Source organism: Sarcophilus harrisii, chromosome 1 (assembly GCF_902635505.1).
Source record: "Sarcophilus harrisii chromosome 1, mSarHar1.11, whole genome shotgun sequence".
Lineage (NCBI taxonomy): Eukaryota > Metazoa > Chordata > Mammalia > Dasyuromorphia > Dasyuridae > Sarcophilus > Sarcophilus harrisii.
The window spans coordinates 336,528,544-336,544,935 of record NC_045426.1 but is presented as its reverse complement, the minus strand read 5'-3'; the positions used below and the strand labels follow the sequence as shown (position 1 = coordinate 336,544,935).

Here is a 16,392-nt window from a genome sequence, read left to right as displayed (position 1 = left end):
TTTGAATGCTTTATAATAATGCTGTTATTTAGAGTATGAAATTAAAATGTTATTTAAAATATCTCGGTTTAATCTCATCAAAGAATTTATGAATAATTATATTTCAAAGGTAAAGAAAAGAAATGGAAATCTTTAAAGTGAGACTGATTAAAACATGGAATCCAATGTCAGAATAGATCTTCTGATAGATTTCTTTCCTCTATCCTTTTCTAGGTCCCCGTGAGTCTGATTTTATAGATACAATTCTGATTTAGTTCAAATGCCAAATTGGAATTTTAATGTGATTCTCCTCTTCCCCCCACCATGCTGCTGGCAGTGCTGGGAAGAAGCTTCATATGTTTAAAAAGTTACCTCAATTAGTTGTCAGGTAGTAGAACTGCCATAAGGTTTGCTCAAAAAAGGAGTTAGTCATCTACCTAAAGAAGTTTAGCCATGCATCACAGTTCAAAAAATGAAACCATTTAGATACATAGCAAGGTTCATATTGACTTTAATACGTATTATAGTTTGCTGTATGTTATGCCTTGGGTCCTATTGTAGACAAACTACTTTTTTGTACATGTAGAAGCATTGTGCACAAACTGGTCACCAGATTTTATTTTGTGGCATGAATAATCACTGATTTAAAATCAGTTTTTTGGTTTATTTTGAAGCATGCTAGTAACTATTTGCTTTTATACCTCTGTTTTACATGTTAAAAACTGCATGCCAGAGAAATGAAGGATTTTGTTTTAATTACTTGTAAAGTTTTCTGAAAACCAGTTGTCAAACAGGAAAAACTTAACAAATTTTATTTACTCTTCCATATTGCTAGTCTAAATTTGTTTTGGAAATTAAAAAAAAAATTTTTTTCCCCAATTCTATTTGATAACTGCTAGAAGATAACTGCTTTTTAAAATCTTTAATTAGGTTTTAATAACTGAATAGATCATTTCATTAGTTTCTATAGAAATTATCATTCCTTTGAAAAGCATAAGGAATCCCTATTTTCAGAGTTTATAAAAATGATTTAAAATTAATATAACTTGTTTATTTGAAATAAAAGCAATAGTTTAGTGTTAATATTAGGGAGGCAAGAGGTTTCAAAAGCATTAAGTTTATTTTTTCACAGTATTAACAGTATCTTTAAATTTGAAAAACAGAACTCTCTTTAATATTAATCATTACCTAATGAAAATTTGCATAATTGGATAAAGTTGAGAAATGTTTGCCTTTTGGTATGCATGTTTTTGGTTAGTCATTTGAAGTTCCAAATGTATCTTATTTAAAAAAAAAATTCGATTTGCAATTTCTAAAATCAAAGAACATTTCTCTCACCTACACACACACACACACACACACACACATGTACACACACACACACACACACACAAATTTTTATTATTGGAGTTAAATTACTTGCCCAGGGTCACATAGCTAATAACAAATGTCAAGTGTTGGAGGCTGAATTTGAACTCAGACCTCCTGATTCCAGGGCCAGATCTCTACTGCATCACCTAGGTACCCCTAAAAATATTATATTGAATTGTTATATATTAAATGTTCATATTTCTATTGTTGCTAAGTAATTGAATTTTATCCTACTAGTTTTTAAAAGAAAAGTTACTTCAAGATATAAAAATGTTAGGCATCCAGGGGGTTTTCTAACATGAACCCTCCCAAATCAAGGCAGCCACTGAGTCCTGGTGGGATACTTAAGATTTTTCATAACCATATGTTGAAGCATTAATATTTACTATCTTCCTGTGCATCCAAATTTGACTAGAAGTAGCTTAAAATAGGACCTTAAAAGTACTTTTCAGTTCTAAGGTTCTTTGATTATCTGAGTATAGCAGAGGTGTCAGTCCATAAATGTTAAACATTTTCTTTGAGAATGGTACTATGCTTGATACCAAGAACTATGGCATAACCATAATCTCATTCTTGAAGCTATTAGGCCTCAGTTAAGGAGATAGGTATCTGTGGGACTTTTTTCCCCCCAAGTACAAATGAGAAATATGATTGGGATTATTATGTCTTTTCAGTCGATAAATGTTTGTTAAGTACTTCTTGTGTGCCAGATATCACACTAAGCAGTGGAGATAACAAAGAAAGGCAGACAATAACCCCTGATAACAAGAAACTCCCAGTCCCATGGGGGAGACTGCCTGCACACAGCTATGTCCAGACAAACTCTATACAAGATAAAGTGGAGATAATCAAAGAGGAAAAGCTAATGGAGCATTGGGAAAGCCTTCTTGTAGAAGATGGGATTGTAGCTGGCAGAGATAAGGAGGGAGAGAGAGTTCTAGGTGTGGGGGACAGCCAGTGATAATGCTTGGAGTCTTAAAAGTAATTATTGTGTGTGAGGAACAAGCAGGCCAGAGTCAGTAATTAGAAAGTATATGGGAATGAATACGATATAAAAAGACTGCAAAGGAAGAACTTTGAACGTAGACAAAGGATTTTATGTATGATCCTGGAAGTAATTAATAGTTAACAGTTATGTAGGGACTTAGTATGTGCCAAGCACTTTATAATTATTATATCATCTGTTTTTTACAAAAACTTTTGGAGATAGATGCTATTATTAGACCCATTTTACAGATGAGGAAACTGAGGCAAATAGGGTTAAGTGACTTTCTCAGGATTATACAATTATTAAGTGTCTGAGACCAGATTTGAACTAAGAAAGAGGAGTCTTCCAGATTCCAGCCCTGACACTATATGTGTTGCATCTCTGACTAATGTCTGATCTATACTTTAGAAAAATCACCCTGGTGGCTATATGGAGAATGGCATATAGTAGGAAGAGACTTGAGGCAGGGAGACCAATTAGCAAGCTTCTGCAATTGTCGGAGAGAGAAGCTACAGGACTGAACGAGGGTCTGGGTTTAGTGAATGGAGAGATGGGGCTTTATACAAGGCGTGTCATAGAAACATTTGGCAACTAATTAGACATAGGCAGTGGGAGATATTGAGGACTTGAAGATGACCTCTGCTGATTCTAGAGATTTCCTACAAATAGGATATTTTCATCCCCATGTGGTCTCAGTAATTTGGTGAGAATAATATAATATTTATTATTTACATAGTACTTTGAAGTTTGTGGAGCACTTTCTTTATAACATTTAAGAAGGAAGCAGTTGTAAGTGATTTTTTTCAGTTTTGTTGATTAGTAAATAGACCTCATGAAGGGGAGATGTGGTATGGTCAAGGCCATTTATCTTGAAAGTGATATAAGCTATACTTAAACAGTTCTCACTCTTCTCTCAAACTCACCTTGCTCATCCCCTTTTATTCACTGCTCAAGGCTATCTCTTCCCAGGAAGTTTCCAGATTAAGCCCATTCATTTTCAATTCCATAGATAAAACTATCTTTTCATGTTCCCACTCACTAAATCAATAACTATATTAGGAACTATCCTAGGCCTATTGTCACCTCTTCTTTTTATAACCAGTGGTTATCTGTGTTTTGGTTACATGTTAGTTTCTTATCTTTCTATTAAATTGTAACCTCTTTTACGATGGGAATTATAGCTTGTATTTAATATGCTCCCTAAACCATTCTCCATCCATGGTATCTCTGGGAATCAAGGGTACAGAGACCAGAACTTCAGCACCGTCCTCCATCTACACCCTAGATATATCTTGTCATATTAGCCTTAAGGTATGGTAAGTCAGTTGTCACATTCAGCCCACCATCTCAGCCCTAGACATGAAAGTTTAGAGCTAAGACTGTGATCTTCAGTATTATTTTTAAGTATATAAATGGTAAATGAGCAAATATATTTGAAAGCTTAAGATTTTCATGCTTTTCCATTCACACATCTCCTGTATACACAAAGCATCTTTCTACTTTTGTCCGAGGTTCAAAGAAAGAGTTGGCAACAGAAAGAATACTTAATTATCTTCTCACATCTGTGAATTTTCACAACTGAAGTGAAGCCATCGAGATAATTGTTTCTGCAGGAACCAAAATAGAGGATGAGCAAACCTATTTTAAAAATGTATTACTGTATTTTGTTCTTAGTAGGAGGTAGATGGCAATAGATGGATAGAAAATTGGCCTTGGAAATTATTATTTAACTTGGGAGATAATGGGCAAGTGAGGTAGCACAGGGGATAGAATCAGGAAAACTAATCTTCTTGAGTTCCAATGTCAGCTACTACACACTTAGTAGCTGGGTGATCCTGTGCAAGTCACTTCACTCGGTTTGCCTCAGTTTTCTTATCTATAAAATGAGGTGGAGAAGGAAATGGCAAACTACTCAAGTATCTCAGCCAGTAAAACCCGAAATAGGATCTCAAAAAGACTGAAACGACTCAAACAACAACCAAGAGAGAGAATACTAATAATGCATATAAACCAGTTAGCAAACATGCTGAATTGTGTAGAACTTTCTTCAGGAGGAATCCAAAGAAAGGAGATATATGGGTGCCTGAGGGTGATCAGAAAAATACTCTGTCATATAAGACTGTTCCTGGAACATCTTTGTTACATAATAAATGCTTATTGATTGATTTTGACAGCAGTGAGTGAGCCCAGAGTCAGAAGATTTAAGTCTTTGATTCTTATGAATGTCCCTTGGGACAATCACTTGCCTCTTAGTAGGTCTTCCCTGTAAAATGAGGTTAGATTAGATAGGGTCCATAAGCACTAATGTTCTGTGAGACTGAGTTAGGAGAGACTTAAGTTGATCTTGAAAGATACGTAGGATTTGGAAAGACAGGAGAAAAAGAGGTGTTTTAGGGAAGAGCAGCATCATTAGAAAGGATTCTGAAGTGGAAATGAGCTTGGTATGCAAAAAGAAGAGAAAAGACTAATCTGCATTGTAGGAATTTGTTTTGCTGGACTATGTTTATGGCAGTTTTGTTTTTCATTCTTTTTTTTTTTTTAGTTGGGGAGAATAGTGAAAGGAATAGATCATCAATGCATATAAAAATTAATAAATGCATTTAAACAAACAAATAAAAGGGCTAGTTTGACTGGAGTAATAAGTACTCATTGAAGTAATATAAATAAGTAAGATAGGACCAAATAATAGTTATAAAAAGGAGTGAGAGAAATTCAGACACATGGTATAGTCAGCAATAGTAGTTATTTGAACTGAGGACTCTTAAAATTAGTCATTAATATAATAGAAGTTGCATGTTTTCTGAATTGGTTGTGGTTTATTTTAAATTAGGTTCTTGAATTTCACAAGTAGATGTAAATTTCAGTCTTCTTCAGGTAGGATTGAATCCCAGTATTTCGTATAACCAGATTCAATACAGTGCTCTAACTCTAGCAAATGATTATCTATAATTATGTTTTCTAAATGTAGCATATGTTCTCTAGTCATAGACAGTTTGAGCCAATAGTTGTTATTTATTTAGGCTCATTTGACATTGACTCAAGTTAGTTTGTAGCTAAAGAGATCATAATAAATTTAGAAAGTCTAAATTAATTTTAGACAAGTTAAACTCAGTAGAATTTTAAATTCAGCCAAGTTCGTGCTTCTGAAATAATTGGATTGTTTGTTATAGAAACAGACTTCAGACTTCAGGAATTTTAATGCCCAGGACATTGTGATATTAAAACTTTATACCAAAATCTACTGTTCCAATGAAGGAGTCTTTTATTCACCAAGCACTCTTTTAAGTACTGTGTGCCAGGCTTCGCTCTGGGTACAGAGACTAGAATGAATCAGCCCCTAGCCTTAAAGGACTTCCATTCTGTGGTGGATAGCAATGTGCCTGAAATGCCCTTCTTCTTCCCTATTGATTTGTTGACTTACCTAACTTCCTCCAACTCTCAGCCCGAATTTCATCTTCTGCAAAAGGCTTGTCCTCTTTTTCCTTTTTTTTTTTTTTTTTTCCCTGATCCTTCTCACTGACAATGCTTTTGTCTCATTAGATTACTTTCCATTTATACTGGGTACCACTTCTTATTTTATACCTCTTTATACGTGGTTGTTTGCTTATTGCTCTCCTATTAGATTATGAGTCCCATTGAGTCTGCCATATGGTAAGGGCTTAATAAATAATTGAGGAGGATGAAGAAGATGAAGTACCCCCCAGATAAAGAGCATGGTAATAGCTTCCAGAGGAAATTTACAATGGTAATTAAGATATCGTCCTTCCCTTCATGGAGCTTGTAACCTATCAGGAGTGAGATTTGATGTGTTTATATGTTACTACTATCTCTTGTTTACTGTTTACTGTATACAATTATCTTTTTCACTTTGTGGTAGTTAGCCTTTGTAATCTGGAAAACCAGAAAAGAATTATGATATTAAAGGATAATAATTTAATAATAAAGAATTTAAAATATTTTAAAATAGGTTATATAAATGTGTAATGTATATATGTATATAATGTATAATTGTATAATGTATAATATAATGTATAATGTATATATGTATAAATGTATAATGTATATAATGTAAATGTATAAATGTATATATGTGTAAAATATACACATATTTCTGAGTTTCTAAACTTTTTCTCTGTTGACCACTAATCTTTACTTGTCTTCTTTGGCTTCCACAAAACTCCAAAATTTCCATGTAATTTCTTATGCTGACCTGAGATATATTGAAACCATGAACAAAATGCTTTTCTTACAATCAGGTTCTGTGATGATTATATAAATAAAGGTATGACAAGTTGTGTGTGTGTGGGGGGGGTATGACTATATGTATATTGTCATACGTAAGTATATGATGAGGAAATTAAACTTGAGATAGATAACATGATTATTCCAAGCCACATGGAACTTCCATTTAAACCCAGGTCCTTTCCTCCAAATTCATTATTTTTCCTTTGTACTCATGGGCTTTGTAGAATATTACAACAGAAACTATAAGAAAGGAATAAAATGTACTTTGACTTCAGATGAATTAGGTTACTTGGGAAGGGTTTCAAGGAAAAGTTAGCTTCCAGAGCTAACCTTGAAGAATAGGAAGGAGTGAGATATTACTTTCTATGGTTATTCTCTTGGTTCAATTGTATGTAACATACTCTCCCTCCCTTTCTCTCTCTTTGCTAGGTTCCCTTTTACTTGAAAGCCTGAAGGATCACATATCTACTACAGCTCAAGACCACTGCAAAGCCATCTACCTTCACGTCCTCACCACTAACAATACAGCAATAAATTTCTATGAAAATAGAGACTTTAAACAACACCACTATCTACCCTATTATTACTCCATAAGAGGAGTCCTCAAAGATGGCTTCACCTATGTACTCTACATTAACGGGGGGCATCCTCCTTGGACAATTTTATATCCTTTGCTTTTGTTCATCAAGATTTGGCTTGTTATCTCTCTTGTCATCTCTCTTGTATTGTAAACTTAAAACTAGACACTGAGGTGGAAGAGTAGCAGTCTCCTTCAGTTAGCAAGCCAGCAATATAAGGTGGCTTGAATCTATTAGTGTTTATACCAAACCAAATAACATTTCAAGGCAATCTTGGGGCATCATCATGATTTGGAGTCTAGAAAGTTCAGTGACTCCAGTGTCAGAGGACCTAAGTTCACATCTTGCCTCTGACATTGTCTTTGTGACCTAAAGATAAATGAGAGGCTGGCCATTCTAACCAGGGAAGTTAAATAGCTGGGCCCTACTATTTTATTTGTAATATGAAGGGATCATACTGACCTGCCTCTTGGTCTGTGATCTTTAGACTTGTTACATATATTGAAGAAGTAGCAAAGCATAAGCACATACTGGGTTTGAAGTTTAAAAACAAACCCAGATTCAGGTCCTGTGCTTGTCATTTCTAAATATTTGACACGCTGATCCTCAGTTTCTCATCCAGAAAATGGGAATAATAATAGTTGCTTTGGCTTCCTCACAAGTTTGTTAGGAAAAAATTAATGAGAATGACTATGAATTCACTCTCTAAAGCAATATATAAATGTGATCTATTTAAAAAATAAAAAGACAATCCAGGATTTTCACAAAGTCTTTCCTACCTGTAATGCCAAAATACCAGATCAAATTTAGAAATAGATTTTCATCCTCTGTGTCCTGAATAAGAATAATAAATTTTTTGTTATCTAAGTAAAAGTTACACTTAGATTTAAATTAAATGAAAATATTGTTGAAAATGAGTTGAAAATATTGTTTCCTTTTTTAGTTCTTTCTAGAAAGGGAAGTTACCCATACTCATTGGTCAATTAGTATTTTTATTAAAGTGCTTATTTGTGTGCCAGGTACTGTCTTAGGATTGGGGATGCAAAGACAAAAAATGGAATCTCTTCCCTCAAGGAACTTTCCACCTAAAAGACTAAAATATTTCTACTGCCCAAGAAAATGAAACCAAAGATTGATTCTCTACAGTTTATGCTAGAACTAATGACACCCTCTAAACCGTGGTATGTATATGTATGTGTGTGTGTGTCTTAGAATTGGTCAACAGACACTGTATCTACTATGTGCCAGTTTTATTATGCTGGGCACCCAAGATACCCAAGATACAGAGACAAAAATGAAACAGCCCCTACCCTCAGAGTTTACAATCTACTTAAAAAAGGAGAGTTTATCAAGTCTTTTCTTCTATTCAAGAAAACTAACTAAAAAGTTGATTATAGATATATGGTTATAGGTATCATTCAACAAACATTTATTAAGTGCTTCCTGTATGTGGGCCTTTTGCTGGCTATTGGAGATACAGAGATGAAGATGAGACAGGACCTAGCCTCAGTCAAAAAGATTACATTATAGTGGAAATCCAAACCCATTTGAAGAATTTTCTTGAAATATAGTAGAAAGAAGTCTGAATTTGGTCCCCATTCACAGATACCCCAGCTCATTTTCTACATCTGTGAAATGAGGGCACTGAACAAGATAAAGCTCTTCCAGTTCTAAATCCTAATGACTCTACGTCCATGGGTTTTCTGATCTGTATGTAATTCCTGGAATCTCTCCAAGCTATTATGTCACCTGAAACCCTGCTCTGGCTCGCCCCGTCTCTGCCCCACCAGCTGGCTGGTTGTTGGCATATTTACATTATAGACATAATCTCTTAATTTGGTGAAAGGTTTTACGCCCTAGCACTGGCTCTTTTGTTCCTTTGTGACTGCAAAAGCTCTTAGATGGATAACTCCAATTAAATGGAGGATTTTGTGTCATCACAGTCTGTCCTCTGCATTGGCAAAGGTGATGATACAAAATGGCTATTAAAATTGGGTATCTTCATTTTAGGGGAGGGGGAAAGTGGAGATTTGCTTTGTTTTGTTCCTTAACTGAATCCCACCGACTATATTCAGCACATTGGGTCTGCATTAGCCAACCTGAGTCCGTGTTCAATTCCACAGCGGATTTATCGCCAGGCCCAGAGCCTTCTTTGCAGCCTTCTTCCGTGGTCAAGCATTTCTGCCAAGAGTGGCATCGAGTATAGTCGTGCCATGTGATTTGGTCAGGCCTTCCCAGAAGCTGCCAAGGGCTGCCTGAGTGTCCAGTTCCTTCACCTGAGGGCCTTGCCTCTGCACCTCAAGGAAGCAGCCCTGTGGGACAGGCTCTGATGGAGGCGGGGCCCCCTGCTGAGCTGCCACCCCAGTCTGCTGTTCAGGAACCCTGGGGAGCAACCACGAATGAGGATGGAAAGGCACTTGGAGAGTTAGTTGCTTTTGTGTCCTCACCTTTCTCTTTATGGATATGTTGGAAATCATAGGTTTGGGGGGAGAAGGAAGTAGAAATTTGGAATCAATTCACTGAAAGACTTCAAGGATCAATTGCTTCATCTTTGGGATATTCTCCCCACTGATACAAATGATTTAGTCATTGACAGACATTTCATGTGAAAGAACACAGTTCCTTGCCTGATGGCTAGCCCAGTGACCAACTTCTCTAAATTTATGGTCCTCAGATAACAGGTAGAGTCTGTTGCCAGGTCCACCCTCAAAATAGGAACTGCCAAAGCTTGAGCTCTTTTGGCATAACTTTCAAAGGTCCAGGTTCACTTCCACTCAACATCTAAGGTGGTCTTCAGTGAACACCTTGCTTGTAAGACATTTTTAAAAAATAATCAACAAAAAGCACTCTATAGGAATGATGTAGTCTGAAGACTTGGCCTGCCTGTGACACATACTGTCTATGTGACTGTGAGTAAGTCACTTAACCTCTTTCAGAGAATAAGTTACTGACAAATTAGTTCTTTGTATTTTTATAGGAATTTTCCATGGCAGGAATTCCCATAGAAAACTCAGGACCAGGTTAAAAAGGCTCCACCAAAAAAAAAATCCTTAAATTAAGGTTATAGCTAGGGCCTCATAATGATGGAAGAGAATGGAATCGGTTAAGCTTCTATTTTTGTTGCTTAGTCATTTTAGTTGTGTCCTACTCTTCACAACCCCATTTGGGATTTTCTTGGCAAAGATATCGAAGTGATTTGCCATTTCCTTCTCATTTTGTAAATGAGGAGATTGAGGCAAATGGGTTTAAGGGACTTGTTCAGTGTCATACGGCTGGTAAGTGTCTGAGGTCAAATTTGGATCCAACGCCTTGGCACTCAATCCTCTGCACTAACTAACCATAAAGCTTCTACCACCATTTAATAAACATTTCCCACAACTCCCCTGAATGATGATAGACCATGTATATCTGAGTTGTGAGGGAAGCATTTTGTAAATGTACACTGTTATTAATGTTAAGTGCAGGACATTAATAATATAATAATGATGATCTATTTAGGAAACTGCTGGGAGCATTGAAGGAGATGCTCAGTCTGGTGAACAGAGAAAGACAAAGAAATAATTATAAGAGTAACTGTAACAGAAGTTCATATAAGAAATACAAAGTGAAATAGAATCATATGATCATTTGATCTCAGGGAAAGGCTCAGTGGCCTTTCAATGGAAAATTGATGTGTGAACTTAATTAGTTAATGCGATTACTATTTATTAGATGCATAACTATTGAACTCTGAATTGAGGAGGGAGGCTAAGTTTGAATACATATTGTTTTTTGCTGGCAACAGGATTAAGACAGGAGTGGGAAATTGTTTGAAAAATAGTTAATATGCACTTACTACATCATGGTCCTTTGTACAGCAGAAACAAAAATGTTTTAATGACAGTTTCTACTTTCAATAGGCTTACATTCTACTGGGGATGTGGCCTACTGCTTGTTTCTTCCAGTGGTATCCTGGTGCTAGGAAGTTTGAGGGAGATACAAGGTGCTCATGAGTAGAAAAGCCAAGGCTTAAACTTACCAAGTATTTTGTTTTCTGTAAGAGACATAACGCCTTGTAAATACTCTGTTTTATACATGAGGAAATAGCTCAGAATGCTGGAAGGTGCTAAAGACCATCTATCTAATCTAACTGCCTTATTTTGTAAATGACCCACTTGGGATCCCCCTAAGTCATGAGGTAGAGTGCAGGTCCTTTGACACCCCCTTTCATCCCCCAAATCCAACTTTCTGCTTCATCTTAATTCCTGGGTAATCTGAAGTGGTTACTTGGGCTCATATAGTAAGTTAATATTCAGATGGAGCTAAGGAGCACTTTTCTCTGCTACTGTGCTCAATCTTGGAGCTGGAAAGTGGGGGATGGTATTGCTTAAGCCTTCTTCATGATCATTTTTTTCTCCTTGCTTTTGAACAGGTATTTTGAACCCTTATGCTTCTGAAGCCATTTACTTCTGCACTGATGCTGCTAACCCTGGCTTCCATGAGTGCTCCAGATCTCTTCTAGCAAGTCTGCCTTCTGTGGACTAGATGGGGATTTGGCCTGACTTATGGTGTCCCATTTTCCCCTGTCCTGGGAACAGGATGTGAGTGGACTTTCTCCTTTCCTAACCATTGCTGGGAACCGCAGGATCTCATAGCTGAAGAGAGGAGCGACTCCCCGACTTGCCGCACCCCTCACCCGCCCTACCTCCACCCCCATTCCTCCCTGCTGGCTGGCATGAGCTGTCTGTATGACCTCCATTCTTTCATTCTGAGTAAACTAGCTTGGCCTTGAGGAACATGTGGCTTCAGAAGGTTAGAGCAAGTGAGTAAGGCAATGCCAGAGGCTCTCCTGGAACACAAAGTCGTAATCAAGGCTATCTCGTGGCTGAGGCTCAGCCCAGGAGGCTAGATCAGAAGCTACTCTTGCCTCCTCCTTTCGAGCACAGAATCTTTGGCCTTGTCCTCCAGAATGAACTCTCCCGTCAGATGGCCCAGCTTCTCTGGCAGAGTGGCCTCCTGGTGACTTTGGTGTAGGGCAGCTTGATAGCAGGGACTCGGTCCCTGGTTCCTACCTTGAAGACACACTCTCTGATTCCCTTCTGCCTTGGACTTTGTTCGACACTGAAGAGAGATCACAATTCCTGTTTCATAATGAAATGCATTGTTTGCCCTAGCTGAACTGGACCTAAGGGTGGGAAGGATGAGAACTCTGCTCTGCTCCTGAGACCAGGGCCAGGACTTTTCCCCATCTAGATTATCCCCATACTTGAGCCTCCTCAGCCATCTCTTCAATCAGAGCCACCATGATTTCTCTTTGTTTAGGAAGTTTTGAACATGGGTCCTAACTTCTGGCTCCTTCAGTGTAGTCCCTGTAAGCACCCCTGGTCCTCGGGGGACAGAGCCATGTGCCTTGTAGCTTTCAGCCCCAATGGAGAGGGTTTTTTCTTCCTCTGGATTCTTTGAGGGGAGGAGACCATGGCAGTAGCTCAGCTGTTTCAGTTCCGTGAAATGTGCTTGCAGCATGAGATCTGTCCATAACCATTGTGTTCAACTGTCTCCTGCCTCCCCCCCAACCCCCCTAAGTTAACGCTGTATTTTCTGAGGTACAGTGTAGATCCAGCCTTCAGGAGTACCCAGTGTTAAAAACAACCATTCTTCTAAACTTGATTTGAGGAAGGGGGAGAAAAACACAAATCTCTTCCCCTGCCCCACATGAATTAAATCTTCCCTAAATCCCTTTTAAACTTTTTAAACCTGTAGGACCTTTCTAGGACTCTAGAGCAAGCAGCCACCATCTCCTCCTAGTCCTAGTGATGGACCTGTCCACCCTGGTGGTGGCCTCCTGGGGAGGCACAATAGTTAGAGAAACCTCACAATTAAGGGGGAGCCCCTTGGGCTAGACGAACATTTACTGTTTTGTGCGTCTTTTATCAGTTGATGGGAGGTTTGTCAGTTTGTATTCCCCCCTACCCTCTTGTCCCCTGGGGGTGGGCAGACATCATAAAGTACTTGATTTTAAAAGAAATGAAGGGCAGTGGGATACCACTGGCACAAGTGGGGTTAGTTTCCTACTAAATAAAGTTTTGATGGCTTGTATGCTGGCCAGTGCTGAGACCCCAGTGTGGTCTTATATTTAATGATAAAATAAAGATGTTCATCTGATTTTGTTTTCTGTACTGAGGGGTGGGGAGCTTTCCAGATCTGAAAGATCTGGACATCCAGTGTTCAAACTAAAGATGACTTGCCATGGCCCCTCAGCACTGCACTCCCTTTCTCCCATAATCACTGTAGTGTCCAATTTGATGTTGAATGGATTGTAGTGTTTTGTCTTATTAGAAAAACAACAACAGAATAAAACCTTAATCAAATCTAATCTGTCCAATGTTTATCTTGTGGTTTGTATGTAATGTAAATCCCTATGGTTTTTGCTTTTTGTTGCCTCAACCCTCTTGAGAATTGCACCAATGGCAGTAGGAATGGCATTTAGATCACTTTGGTAGAATATAGGATCAGAAGAGGTCTTGAAAATCCAGAAGTTTTGCAGATTTGGAAACGACAGGTCAAGATCATCGATAGCTAGGAGCAAAGCTGGTGTTTGAATCCAGACCCTCCAAGTCTAACCCTAGCTCTTCCAAAGACATTGTTGCTTCTCTACACCAGAATCTTTATCAAGACCAGCTCCCTTCATTCTACAGATAGGGCCACTAACGCCAAAGAAGTCTAATTATGGAAGTTGGCAAGCAAATTAGTAAGAGTTCTGGGTCTTGAACCCAAGTCTTCTGATTCTTAAATCCAGTATCCTCTCTATGGTACAGGTTGTTCCCCACAAGGCTATGTTAATAGGGATCATTTCTTGTAGATCTGCTAAAATCCCTATGGAAATGATATCCTGTTCACCTAGGCAAAGAAAGGCAGGAATTAGATGAGATCTTCAAGATTATATCTAGTTCATCCTACTCATTTACTAGCCAATAAAGTTTAGACCCTATAGAGGTAAGGAGTTTCCCAGTAAGGGGTAGGATTAGAATTTGAACCCAAATCCAGTACCCTTTCCAGTATGCCATGACAAGATGGACAATAGAGACATCATTTGATTTTTGGAAGCCTCTTTGTTAAAGCTTCAAGGAAAAAAGATCTTTTGCCATCTCTAGAAATCTTTTGACATTTCTTCCCCTTCCTCAGTCCACCAATAGTGGTATGGCCAAATAATTGACCCTATTACAGGAGTTATTAACCTGGGCACCTTGAACTGTTAAAAAAAAAAAATCGGTTAACTTTTTTTTTTAATAGTTTTTTATTTACCAGTTAAGAAAAAGAACACATCATCCCATTGCTGAAGATGGCCAGGTCCACCAGAAATGATCATCATATAGTATTGTTGTTGAAGTATATAATCTCCTGGTCCTGCTCATTTCACTCAGCATCAGTTCCTGTAAGTCTCCAGGCCTTTCTGAAATCTTCCTGCTGGTCATTTCTTACAGAACAATAATATTCCATAATATTCATATTCTGTTAACTTTTAATATAATCCATTCCCTTTATAATCCTATGCATTTTATTTTATGTCTATAAAAACATTCTGAGAAAGGATCCCTAAGTTCCACTGAACTGCTGAATTCTGACACAAAATCGGTTAAGAACCTTTGTTCTAGGGGGGGGCAGCTAGGTGGTGCAGTGGATAGATGACCAGCCCTGAGTCAGGAGGACCTGACTGTGTGACCTGGACAAGTCACTTAACCCCAATTGCCTCAGCAAAAAACAAAAACAAAAAACCTTTGTCCTAGTTATTGCTTCTTTTAGAAAGTTGAGTATTGTTGCTGACCCACAGTAAAGGTCATGGTTCTACTCTTCTCAGGAGAGAACTGCCCCAGGAAGGTTTCCCTGATATCCTGCATGTTTCATTGAGCCAGGGCTAGAAGTCAGAAAGTCTCTTCCAATGAAAATCACTTAAGTTTGTATAACATTCTATGTTCTTCAGAACCCTTTTATGTATATTATATTAACCTAAATATCAAGCCTATTCAATATGTCTCCTAAGCACAGTGGGTAGAGTGCTGGAGCTAGAGTCAGGAAGACTCATGTTCCCCGAGTTCAAATGCTGTTAAGTATGACTAAAGTACTAGCACATTCCCATTTTAGAGATGAGGACACAGACAGCTTTTCCCAGGGACACGCAGTGAGCGGGATAAGCCTCTTTGTGATTCCTGATCCTAATTTTATTCCTCATAGCCATGGTATTGTAGCCAGTACCCTTGGCTGGACCCTGATGGAATCCTGTGCCTGTGAGGATGGTCATAGTAGCAGTGTCTTTGGGCTTCAATACATCACAGGGAATTTAAAAATTGGATGTTTTTAGGAGACTATATACTTTGGTGAACATAGGATGATTATTACAGGAGGTTAAAATAGTATAGTGGGAATTCCCAACTCCCCTTTGTGATGCAGTGGAATTGGCCAGAATTTGAACCTGGGTTTTGTGTCCTTGAACAAGCTAGCTTCATCTTTTATTTTTATTTATTTTCAGGAATAAGGGACTTGTCCAAGCTCACATAGCTAGCGTCAAATGTCTGAGGCAATATTTGAACTCAGGTGGTCTTGAGTCTGGGACCAGTTCAGTATCTACTGCATTACCTAGCTGGATATAGCTTCAGCTATAAGGTAGAATCTTTCTTAGATCTCAGAGCTACCATAAGAATAAAGTAAGAGAATTGTTTGTAACAACAAAGTGCAAAGAATTATGAATTATGGATTCTTTCCTTCAGAATGATCCATCTGAGAAAAATAGGGAGCTAGTAAGAGAACACTCACAAATTGCCTTGGATTTATCACTGCACCCAAATCATTGCATCCAGTTAAACAATGTCCTTCCCAGGGTAATGACAGGTAGCTAGAGAGACTAAGTGTCTAGTGTGTCTATTATGTATCAAGTACTGTGCTAAGTGCTGGGGTTAGAAATACAGATCAGTGAGGGACAATTGCTACCTAAGGACCTTCTGTACTAATAGGAAAAGACAATAACATAAAAGTGTTGGAAATGGGGGAAGGGAAGGAAAAGTGATGGGAGAAGGATAATGTAGAGAACAGAAGGAGGTAGAGTGCAGATAGAGTGATTGCAAGAATGATATGAGACATGGCTGCTATACTTCCCAAAATGGGAAGGTTGTCAGTAATGAAGGAAACTAGGGCTCCTGGTCATAGATTTTTCCAAGGTGGCAATGCAGCAGGCAAGGAGGTGGTGAATGAAAGAATTAG

General features: G+C 38.0%; 1 protein-coding gene across 3 annotated transcripts in view; it reads left to right on the top strand.

Moving 5' to 3' along the window:
* NAA60 (N-alpha-acetyltransferase 60, NatF catalytic subunit) overlaps positions 1-13,513 on the top strand; it is a 91,986-nt gene extending 78,473 nt beyond the window's left edge. For all 3 annotated transcript variants that reach the window (XM_031945623.1, XM_031945622.1, XM_031945624.1), the window contains exons 5-7: positions 7,013-7,247; positions 9,224-9,585; positions 11,573-13,513. In XM_031945623.1, coding sequence (XP_031801483.1) covers positions 7,013-7,247; positions 9,224-9,380 — 392 coding nt within the window. In that variant the 3' untranslated portion in view covers positions 9,381-9,585; positions 11,573-13,513. The remainder of the gene's footprint in view (positions 1-7,012; positions 7,248-9,223; positions 9,586-11,572) is intronic.
* Positions 13,514-16,392: the final 2,879 nt, after the last annotated feature.